Genomic DNA, 12,427 nt, shown 5'->3' on the forward strand with positions numbered 1-12,427 from the left:
CATAAGCGCCAGCTCTGCGGCAAATCCAGCCATCCGGCGTGTGGCGGTGTCCGAGCCCGGGGTGCCTGTGACCTGGCGGGTGTCTGGCGGTGCGCAGGGCGGAGATCAGCAGAGGGCCCGGCGTCCGTGCTCACCCGCCCCGGGAGCCCCACACACGTACATACGGGGACACACTCCACACATTCTGGCGCCGCTCACCTTGTGGATCCGCTTCAGCGCCATTATGCTCTCGCGTCTGCCGGTGCCGGGTGGGTGTTCGGGTGAGCTGGGCGGAGTGGAGAGCCGAGGAAGAGGCGGGGAGAGAGGAGGCGGTGGGGAGCCCCTCTGTGCAATATCCGGGACACGCTACAACCCGGAGCCGCCCACACACGTAGCGGGAGGTGGCTGAAGGCGGGTGTCTAACAACAACAAGCTCGGCAACCCGTCGGGTGTCTCTTTTGCTATTGGCCCCTCCCCCCCGTTCTCCGGCTCTGTCCCCGTTCCTCGCGAGCACCCTCGGGCTGGTCCCGTCACGCGCTGGTCCTACGTCACACACAGCGCGAGCCAAGCTGCGACTAAAGAGAGAGGACTCAGAGCAGGAGGAGCGCGCCCGCTTCCTTTTCATCAAAGCCCCGCCTACATCGCCGTCACGTGAGCTGCAACGACGCAAGGCGCCAGCTTGTGGGCGGGTACAAGGGACGACGTGCTGGTGTCCGAGGCGGCTTCTGGGGCCGATGACACAGTGACAGCTATCACTATGCGGCGGTGAGGAGAGACCAGTGACGTCACTCAAGGGGGGGTGCGCGAGCGGAAGCGGCGGATCCAGAAATCCCTCCCTCCCTTTCCCTGCTTGTGCTTGCTGCTGTAATTTCGGAGACCGGTATTATGCAACAATGGTGCGGCAGTGCGTCACCTGCTCAATGACGTGGCGCGGACAGAAGGTTACGCTACGATTGTTACACTTACATATGGCTATGGCAGTACATGGGACACCAGTGTGCAGTAAATGCGGCCCTGCTGATGTGTATTAGTGAAGACGCCATTACACGATGTCACCCCCCCCCCCCCCTCCCGTGTGTGTTTTTCTTTCAGGTGGGCGGGGCCTTTGTGAGACTTTCTTTCCCGCGCGTACTAGTAGAGTGGGGGCGCGCTTCCTGGCACGTGCAGCGGAGGGAGAACCGCGTGCGTTACGTCAGGTGCCGCCAGCAGCAGCAGGGGAGACAGAAACGTCCAGAAGCGCGCGAGGTTTTCTTGCTGTGCGCGGGCTCGTAATGGGCGTGGCCGTGGGGTTGTGACGTCACTGGCCTGCTCCGTGCTACAGTGGTTAGGGCGCCATCTGCGGAAGTCAAGTCTAGAAAAGGTTATATTATTAATCACCTGGCCAACACCACACACATACAATGCTGTCACTGACACTTCTGATGTCCGCAAAGTGGACAGCATATTACGTCATCAGTACAATAACCCGTGTGTTGATATTCATATGTATACATACACACACACACACCATAGTGCTAAGTGATAATAAAGTCTCTGATAGAAAAAATTAATTGTTTTTATATAATGGACCGAATTCAGTTCAGTGCGATGTTGAATAGCCGCGGAAGGGAGCTCCAGCAGCTATTCATTTAAATGCGCTGTTAGCGTTATCGGGAATGGGTTCTCATGACTTAACCTGGGTGTTAAGGTGCGATAATCGGCATTCTCTGACCAAAGTGCCGGGTGCGCAGCTGTTAGTGCTGCACTAAGTTGGCAAACAGCTGCACGCCTGGTACTTTTGTCGAATTTCTCCTCGCATCCCCAAGAGGGTGCGAGAAGAAATCCTTTAGCCGCCCAAACAGCGCAGTGTATTGAATAGCTGCAGGAGCTCCCTCCCGTAGCTATTCAACATCGCACTCAATTGATCCCAATGTTCACACAACAATAAATGCCAAAGCCCAAAATAAATACTGATTTATTTTGGGCTTTGGTGATTGCCAAGTGAATTGCTCACTCCAGGATGGCAGCCAATCTTGTATGAACTATGGGCCTGATTCATTACAGATCACTATTGCAATTACGCACGCAGACAGCCGATTGTTGCATACTGCACATGCATATGCAATGGGATGTAATCAGGATACCGGCGGTTGAAATACCGACCATCAGAATCCTGACACTGAACGCCCAGCATGGGAGTAAAGATAGGTGCCTAAATACCGACGCCGATCATTAGCCCCACGTCGGAATCCCGATGTACGGCACACCGAACGTAGGTTTAGCCGCGGGTGGGGGGGGTTAGGTTTAGGCACTCCCAGGAGGCCTTGGCACGCCCCCTCGGGAGGGTTAGGTTTAGGCTAGGGGAAGGGGGGGTTAGGGTTAGGCACCACAGGTGGGGGGACTTCAGGTTAAGCAACCTCAAGAGAGGGTTGGGGGAGAAGGGAGGCTTAAAGATACCAGCAGGCGTCGGGAATTATGATGTCTCGGGCTTCCGGGGTTGGAATTTGAACTGTCGGCTTTTAAGCTGTTGGTATTTCATACCCAACCCGTATGCAACACAGTGCGTGAAGGCTCCACTGCAATCGTAGAGACTACGCAGAGTGATTGACAGGAAGAGAGCATTTGGGGGAGTTGACGGTGGGGTGGTTGGCGAAACGCAGGAGTGTCAGTATGTTTGAAAGCTGTTACAGGGGCCACTGCAATGGCATACGGAGCTTGTGTACTCACTGCGTGCGACGAGGTAAGCAATTTCTGAGTGAGGTCAGAGCTGCTGCAATTGTGCGTGAGGGGCCGATGTATACGCAGGATTGCAAAGTATTACAGATATGCGAAAGCGGTAGTGGGTATCTATGCTGGCTATAGGGTTCTCTATAATAGCATTGCGATTGCAGTCATTAGCATGTTTTCGCAATGGACCTCGTGCGTAATCGCAGCTGCAATCGCAATAGCGATCCGTAATATACCAGGTCCTGTGAGCCAAATCCAAAATCCGAAGAAAAAAAAAAAAAAACCACCCACAAGGGCGCGTCCTAGTGCAATAGCGTATGACATCACCGATCTGTGCAGACATTCAAAGTGGTTTAGTACCAATAAAATTAAATGTTGAAGCTTATCTGAAATCTCAGAATGACTCCATAGACCAGTCGTGGCCAAAGCGTCAATCGTGTTTGGATGTCCGGGAGCAGCCAATAAGAGTCAGGCAGATTCTTATTTGCTGCTGCACCAAAGCTGAAGCCGCAGATGACATGTACCGTCTTCAGTCAGGTGTATCACCAGCAGCTAGCTTATGGGCCAGCTGCGCCGGTCACTGCTGGATGAAGCGTCGGTGGTCATGTGTATCAGCACCAGCCAATAAGAATCCGTGTTGTTTTTATTGGCTGAGGCTGTCACATGAAACTGTCTCTTGAGCTGATGCTAAATTTAGTGCTGGCACCATTTAGAGCTAAAAAAAATTGCCTTAACTGTCAATCCTTAGTATTAGCTTCTGGGGCATGTAAGAACAGCAGCTGCATAAATATATAATTTGTCAAAACACATCCTTTGTCTTTTGTCAGCAGAAAAGAACAGTTTCTGTGTTTTTTTGGCAGCAGAAATACAAAGCACCGTGTGGTGTGTCCTATTGTAAAAAAATCAGTACAAAGCACCGTGTGGTGTGTCCTATTGTAAAAAAAAACACCATTTGTTTTTTGGCAGCAGAAATACAAAACACTGTGGTGTGTCCTATTGTAAAAAATCAGTACAAAGCACCGTGTGGTGTGTCCTATTGTAAAAAATCAGTACAAAGCACGGTGTGGTGTGTCCTTTTGTTAAAAAAACATTTGTTTATTGGCAGCAGAAATACAAACACCGTGTGGTGTGTCCTATTGTTAAAAATCAGTACAAAGCACCGTGTGGTGTGTCCTATTGTAAAAAAAACACCATTTGTTTTTGGCAGCGGAAATACAAAACACTGTGTGGTGTGTCCTATTGTAAAAAATCTGTACAAAGCACCGTGTGGTGTGTCCTATTGTAAAAAATCAGTACAAAGCACGGTGTGGTGTGTCCTTTTGTTAAAAAAACATTTGTTTATTGGCAGCAGAAATACAAACACCGTGTGGTGTGTCCTATTGTTAAAAATCAGTACAAGGCACCGTGTGGTGTGTCCTATTGTTAAAAAAAAAACATTTGGTTATTGGCCGCAGAAATACAAACACCGTGTGGTGTGTCCTATTGTAAAAAATCAGTACAAAGCACCATGTGGTGTGTCCTATTGTAAAAAATCAGTACAAAGCACCATGTGGTGTGTCCTATTGTAAAAAAACACCATTTGTTTTTTGGCAGCAGAAATACAAAATCACTGTGTGGTGTGTCCTATTATAAAAAAACAGCATTTTTTTTTAGGCAGCAGGAATACAAAGCACTGTATGGTCTGTCCTATTGTAAAATAAACCCAAGATTTAATTGTCTTTTTTCCAGTTGAAAAGTACTTCATCCATAATTTTTGTAAAAACCAACACTACATTCATTTGAGATCTTGGTGGTGTAATATTTATATATATTTTTTCAACATATTAATTATACATTATATAAAAGCATTCAGAGGCAGATAATCAAGGTACACCATTTCTAGTGTCAGAAAGCCACATATACTGCAAGGCGGCATGCCTTCATACAGACCCTGTTTTACTGTCAATCCTCCAAGAAATTATTATATATAAATTGTGTTTTAGCACCCTTACTATATATGAGTGTGTCTAAAAGGCCGAAAACCTACCAAAGTGAAATCCTTGAAAACTCATGAGCACAACAGCTTACATTTACCAAACCTATTTTGCAGTCCCAAGCAGTGGCTGAAGCATCTTTTCATTTTGCACATATTTCCTACCATTTTTGTGTCGATCTTTTTCATGTCGAACTTTTGACATTGCCGATCTCTTGTACCTGTCGAACTTTTTACATGTCTAACTTTTGTCACAATTGGTGTCTGCGAGTTACCTGTCTCAGGTGGTGATCGGGTTTCAACGGAGGCCGGCATGACTGGAATCACAGATAATGTAAATAGCTCTATTTACAAGACTTGGGTAGCAGTGAAAACTGCCTTTGATGATAAATGACAGGAACTGGAGGGACCGGACTGGGACCGGCAGGAAGACTTGTTGAATTGAACTGATGAACTAAGAACTTGACTCTGGACTGGAGCAACGTGGACTGAACTGATGAGCTTGGAACTTGACTCTGGACTGGAGCAACGTGGACTGAACTGATGAGCTTGGAACTTGACTCAGGACTGGAATGTGACAATGGCTGAAGGGAAGTCAGGTAATGCTGAGACGAGGGCTAAACAGGGTAATCTGGAATTACTATGACAAAGGCTAGAACTCAGGTGCAGGCTGGACAGGATAATTGGAAATAACAGGTTTCAGGAAGGAATGGGTAGGTTTGGGAATTTGCAGGCTGGACAGGATAATTGGAAATAACAGGTTTCAGGAAGGAATGGGTAGGTTTGGGAATTTGCAGGCTGGACAGGATAATTGGAAATAACAGGTTTCAGGAAGGAATGGGTAGGTTTGGGAATTTGCAGGCTGGACAGGATAATTGGAAATAACAGGTTTCAGGAAGGAATGGGTAGGTTTGGGAATTTTAGGTTCAGGGAGGGAATAGGTAGGTAACAGGGGCAGGAGTTGATCCACAGCAGGAAGCAAGGCAGGGTAACACGATGCAGGTTTACAGAGTGCCAGGGACCAATCAGGAGTAGGACTAGCAGCAGAGCACAGGCCAGGTATTGCTGTAACAGGACGTCTGGATGCCAGGTATTACTGTAGCAGGTTTTCGGGATGCACCAGAGGTTGCTGTCAGCAGGCTTACTGGATTGCCAGGTTTGGCTGTAACAGGTTTTCTGGAAGCACCGGGGATTGCTGCCAGCAGATTTACTGGATTGCCAGGTACAGCTGAAACAGGTTTTCTGGATAGCGCCAGGGATTGCTGTAGCATGTTTCAGGGACAGACTTGAATGTATGAACCATACACCACGGGAAGACGAGATGTTCAGGCCCAGAATGCTATCAGGAGAGGATATATATACCATGGGTCTGGCAGCAATTGGAGGATACGGACAGGTGGTCTGGTAGTAGAATTCTGAGTGGTGGAAGGCACAACATGCAGAGGGAGTATTCATCTCTGCAGCTCTGAGAATCAGAACCACACCTGTGATTCCAATCAGGGCTAGCAGTGCTCACAGACAGAGGAGAGACCAGGTGCAATAATCAGAGCAAATCCTCCAGGCAAATTACACACACAGATCCATGGGGAAGCTGACAGGGGTAAGTCCCTAGGCAAAAAGGTGACAACTAGACAGGGTCATGACAGTACCCCCCTCTTTATGGGTGGACTCCGGACACCAAAACAAAAACTTTCTTCAGACATCGTCCCAATTCTCAATTTCTTGGGATACTTGGAGTGGAAAGTCTACAAAGGAGATAGCTCAAGACCTTCGCCGATTTCTTTTTGCTGCGAGAACATTTTGTGCCAACCAACGGACCAGGAATCTTTGGTAACTCCTGTGGAAATATGTGGCTGGGAAGGACAGGATCAGAATTTTGGGAGGAACAGTAGCAGACAGGGGACAAGGAGGTGTGTGCACAAGTCATGTTCTGGGTTACAGATTCAAAAGTACTGCTCTCTTGGGATGCCTGGAATTCGGCACGCTGGCCCTTGAAAACTTGACCTTGTTCAGATTTCAGAGGAGTGGAGGACGAATTCTTGGTAGCACAAACAGAGTGCTTGGACAATATTTTGGAACTGAGAACTTCGCTAGAATTTTGGTTTACAGGGTAAGGACCAAATTCTTTGACAACAGCTTCACTGAAAGTCTTTATATTTTGAAGCATTGGATCTTTGGAGTTGTAAATAGGGGCAACCCAGTCCCAAGCTTTACCTTGAAAAGATGAGATAACAAACTCTACAATATTAGTAGACTTGACTCCACATGGCAGAGAAGAATTCATCATCTGGAACAATATATGCAGGAGACGCTGAACAGGAATCATGATCAGATTTTGTAGCACAAGACACTTCTCCCTGAAAACAGGAACTTGAGACCCCCTCCTGGGGCGCGAGACTTGAGACCCCCTCCTGGGGCGCGAGACTTGAGACCCCCTCCTGGGGAACGAGACTTGAGACCCCCTCCTGGGGCATGAGACTTGAGACCCCTTGCTGGGGCGCCAGACTTGAGACCCCTTGCTGAGGTGCCAGACTTGAGACCCCCTCCTGGGGCACGAGACTTGAGACCCCTTGCTGGGGTGCCAGACTTGAGATCCCCTTCTGGGGAATGGGACTTGAGACCCCTTGCTGGGGTACGAGACTTGAAACCCCCTCCTGGGGTACGGGACTTGAAGCCCCTTCCTGGGGTACGGGACTTGAAACCCCCTCCTGGGGTACGGGACTTGAAACCCCTCCTGGGGCTGCTGACTGGAGTCCCCTGCTGGGACGGGCAGAATCCGGGCTGGGACCGGAACGGGCAAAATCCGGGCTGGGGCCGGAACGGTCAGAGTCTGGGCTGGGGCCGGAACGGTCAGAGTCCGGGCTGGGGCCGGAACGGGCAGAATCCGGGCTGGGGCCGGAACGGGCACTGAGACGTTGACACTTGGAACCACTGCTGTAGTTGCAAAGGAAACAGTCTTTAATGAAGTGGACAGAACTTCCACAATAGAGGCAGAGCTGTAAATCTTTGTGCCGCTGGCGTTCGGCCACAGAGAGCTTGGGGCATGGGTAACTACGATGTCTGACATTACTTGGTTCGGAAGAATCCTTGTTTCTTAGGGATTCCAAGGCAGAGGTTTTAGTCGAGACAGAGGCAGCTCTAAGAAATTCAGGAATTATCTGAAAAATTTTGCTGAGTAGAGCCTGAAGCTGTTCCAGCAGTCGATGGAAGGTAGTTAGGGGTTCAGGTAAGGTTTGGGTAACTTCTAGCCGGTTATTCAGGATTTGCAAAAGCTGGAGCACTTGATGCTGTACGGCCTCCTGTGAATCCAAACGGGTGACCAGGTTACGGAAAGCATCTAGTCCCTTAATAGGTGCTTGATCCGCCACCATCGTTGGGCCTGAACATTCTGTCACAATTGGTGTCTGCGAGTTACCTGTCTCAGGTGGTGATCGGGTTTCAACGGAGGCCGGCATGACTGGAATCACAGATAATGTAAATAGCTCTATTTACAAGACTTGGGTAGCAGTGAAAACTGCTTTGATGATAAATGACTGGAACTGGAGGGACCGGACTGGGACCGGCAGGAAGACTTGTTGAATTGAACTGATGAACTAAGAACTTGACTCTGGACTGGAGCAACGTGGACTGAACTGATGAGCTTGGAACTTGACTCTGGACTGGAGCAACGTGGACTGAACTGATGAGCTTGGAACTTGACTCTGGACTGGAGCAACGTGGACTGAACTGATGAGCTTGGAACTTGACTCAGGACTGGAATGTGACAATGGCTGAAGGGAAGTCAGGTAATGCTGAGACGAGGGCTAAACAGGGTAATCTGGAATTACTATGACAAAGGCTAGAACTCAGGTGCAGGCTGGACAGGATAATTGGAAATAACAGGTTTCAGGAAGGAATGGGTAGGTTTGGGAATTTGCAGGCTGGACAGGATAATTGGAAATAACAGGTTTCAGGAAGGAATGGGTAGGTTTGGGAATTTGCAGGCTGGACAGGATAATTGGAAATAACAGGTTTCAGGAAGGAATGGGTAGGTTTGGGAATTTGCAGGCTGGACAGGATAATTGGAAATAACAGGTTTCAGGAAGGAATGGGTAGGTTTGGGAATTTTAGGTTCAGGGAGGGAATAGGTAGGTAACAGGGGCAGGAGTTGATCCACAGCAGGAAGCAAGGCAGGGTAACACGATGCAGGTTTACAGAGTGCCAGGGACCAATCAGGAGTAGGACTAGCAGCAGAGCACAGGCCAGGTATTGCTGTAACAGGACGTCTGGATGCCAGGTATTACTGTAGCAGGTTTTCGGGATGCACCAGAGGTTGCTGTCAGCAGGCTTACTGGATTGCCAGGTTTGGCTGTAACATGTTTTCTGGAAGCATCGGGGGTTGCTGCCAGCAGATTTACTGGATTGCCAGGTACAGCTGAAACAGGTTTTCTGGATAGCGCCAGGGATTGCTGTAGCAGGTTTCAGGGACAGACTTGAATGTATGAACCATACACCACGGGAAGACGAGATGTTCAGGCCCAGAATGCTATCAGGAGAGGATATATATACCATGGGTCTGGCAGCAATTGGAGGATACGGACAGGTGGTCTGGTAGTAGAATTCTGAGTGGTGGAAGGCACAACATGCAGAGGGAGTATTCATCTCTGCAGCTCTGAGAATCAGAACCACACCTGTGATTCCAATCAGGGCTAGCAGTGCTCACAGACAGAGGAGAGACCAGGTGCAATAATCAGAGCAAATCCTCCAGGCAAATTACACACACAGATCCATGGGGAAGCTGACAGGGGTAAGTCCCTAGGCAAAAAGGTGACAACTAGACAGGGTCATGACAACTTTAGTGTGTCTGACTTTTGTCAGTGTTGAACTTTTATTCTTGTGTAACTATTAACTGTCTAACATCTGGGGCGGAATTCAATTGTTTTCGCAATCCGGAACCCCCTGTCTAAAGTGACGGGAGATCGCGGGCCGCTGTTCAATTGTTCCCGTTTTTTGCGCTGATCGCGCCCAAAGAGGTCGGGTTTAGCCGCGTAAATCGGCTTCCCCCGACCAAAGTGCTGGGCGTGATCGTGAAAAGTGCCATTTGGGCGCCCAAACAGGTCACTGTTTGCCCATTTCAGTTCACACCCCCCTGGGGCTGCGAGCTGAAGTGGAGCGCTGGCAGCTGATCACGCCCGACAGGAGCAACAATTGAATAGCTCCGTCGGGCGCGAAGGGGGATGAAAGCAATTGAATTTCACCCCTGGTGTCTAGACATTATCTAACTAATTACTGTCTGTCTGTAGTCCGGAACAGATGTACATAACTGTGTCCATTTTGTCCAACATTTAGTCTAATACAAATTACAACTTAGACACCAATAATAGACAATAAACAAATAATAGTTTACTAAATAAGTAAAAAAAAAAAAAAAGGAATGTCCGGCACTCACCCAACAGGCAACGTAATAGAAGGATCACCCAAGAGGACTCTAGTTTCATACCATTGGGTCAGACACATACTATGATAAATTTGGGTTTGTGTTAAAGTTGGCAGAGTCGTAATAAAACTTTCCCAGGTATCGAAAAAAAAAGCGACCATTCTCTCCTTTTCGAGCACCGACTCAATCCAATCCATACGGAAAATAAAATGTAATTTTTCTTTATATAATTGAAAATTGATGGAAGTTGGGTGAATCCAATCCTGCAAAATGGTCTTTTTTGCTGCGGAACTTATTGCAAATAATAATTTTCTGCTTCCTGCGGTGAGCTTTTGGCCCCTTGGGAAGATACCCAGGATGGCCCATTCTGGAGTAAATGGTACAAAATTGACTAGGTGGTTTTCCGCCTCCCGTGGTACTTGTCTCCAGAAACCTTGGACTACCGGACATTCCCATAAACAATGATAAAGATCGGCCTCTTCCCCGGCACATCTAGGGCAATTATGAGAGTTGGATAGACCCATTCTGTATAATCTGTGAGGGGACAAATAAGTCCTATGATAAACATTTTAAAAGAGTTCATTATATGAACTAGCGGTTAATAATGAGCGAGACTTCAGTAGTCCTTTTACCAAATCCTCAGTAGTCAGTGTTGGAAATTGCGTCAACCACTGGCGCATCCCTTGGCTGACCAAATCATGATTTAGATTCTCACTCAAGAATCTACAGTATATAGAAATAGCTTTGCGTGAGGGTATTGGTCCTGAAAGCCGTTGATCTAATGGATTACACCAGTCGTCACCCGAAAGTGGCCGTATTACCGAGGCTATATAATGTGCCTGAAAATATGCCAGGGGATAAGCCCTTAGAGTCTCAAATCTCGCGGTTGCCTCATGGAATGTCAGGGGCTTATGAGTGTCTACATCATGCAAGTGATTATAGTATGAATTCCCTTCTCTTTCCATATCGTAAAGGGATATACTGCCTCTCCATCTTGAAAATCCAAGTTACCCAGCAACGGGAGGTAAATGGATTTGTAAGTGTTAAGACAAGATTTATGATGCAGAATATGCTAGAGGCATCTAGTTGTCATTAGTAAAGGATTGTCAAGAACCTCTGGTGGAACCTCTTGATCGTGAATGTGAAGGAAATATTTCATGGCCATAGTAGGTAAAAATTGTGATTCAAGGGACGTATTAGCATATATCTCTTTATCTTGTAGCCAATCAATCAAAAATCTCATTAAAGAGGCATGGTTATAATCTAGAACATTAGGGAAGTTTATCCCTCCATTAGATTTAGGTTGATATAGTTTCCTAAGACTGATGCGAGCCCTACCACCCTGCCATATAAATGAACGAAACAGTGTATTAATTAATTGAACATCTTTTTTAGTGAGAAGAATGGGTAATGCCTGCAACATATAAACAAGGCGAGGAAAGGTCATCATTTTAATAAGGACAGCTCTTCCAAGGTATGAGAACGTCAAATGTTTCCTACTCCGGAGCTCCTCAGTAATAAGTCGAGTCATCCGTGACACATTCATGCTATCCAATTGAGTAGGGTTTTTAGGTAAAATAATACCCAAATATTCCAAGTGTGAGGAGGCCCAGGAAAAGGAAAAAAACGAGGCCCACGGGGGAGTGAAGAAACATTGCTCTTGATTTATCTGCATTGATTTGAAGGCCAGAGATGTTGCCAAATTGACCACATTTTTGCATAATTAAATGTAAGGTATGTTGAGGGTTCTGAACGTATAAAAGAATGTCATCTGCATATACTGTGTTTGACATTTTGAGTGCCCACACGTGGTCTCCTTATTTAATGTTTTTAGTGAATTTTGCAAATAAAATTACATAAAAAGGTGTTTTTAGAAGTTGTTTGGTAGGGCTTGTGGTTTGCTCAATGTTTGATTCCAGGGGTTTATGGTTTTTTTAGGATGGTAAAAAAATTTTATTTTAAAAATATAATTATAATTTTTTTAATGATTATAAATTTTACATGAAGGCAAACTAGCCACAAAGATTAAATGCAGTGTTTTAAAATGGATGCCTGCTATTTATTTTCAATATAAGGCACCGCCCACAGCTTAAAAAAACATAAACATTAGATTTAAATAAAAATTTCAGCCCACTTTTATTAACTACTGGTTTGAAAATTGTTGGTCTATGGTCTTTGGTCGTTTTGTGCAATCGTTCACAAATCGTTCATGCACATGAACAATAATTGATAAACGATTTGTGAAGATCTTTTGATCTTTCATCTTTCAAAGACAAGTCTGCTAGTGGATGGGCAGCTTAAGAGAAAAAATTATAGAAATAATATATATTATGATTTTAATAGTAATATTAGTA

The 12,427-nt window shown here is 46.6% G+C and overlaps 1 protein-coding gene across 2 annotated transcripts in view; it reads right to left on the minus strand.

Moving 5' to 3' along the window:
• Window positions 1-616, minus strand: part of UBE2D3 (ubiquitin conjugating enzyme E2 D3) — a 68,414-nt gene extending 67,798 nt beyond the window's left edge. The window contains exon 1 of one of the 2 annotated variants that reach the window (XM_088453236.1): window positions 199-616. In XM_088453236.1, coding sequence (XP_088309362.1) covers window positions 199-222 — 24 coding nt within the window. In that variant the 5' untranslated portion in view covers window positions 223-616. The remainder of the gene's footprint in view (window positions 1-198) is intronic. The other variant, XM_088453237.1, reaches the window with a different exon arrangement.
• Window positions 617-12,427: the final 11,811 nt, after the last annotated feature.

This window comes from Taudactylus pleione, unplaced genomic scaffold (assembly GCF_031769625.1).
Source record: "Taudactylus pleione unplaced genomic scaffold, aTauple2 ptg000573l, whole genome shotgun sequence".
NCBI classification, from domain to species: domain Eukaryota; kingdom Metazoa; phylum Chordata; class Amphibia; order Anura; family Myobatrachidae; genus Taudactylus; species Taudactylus pleione.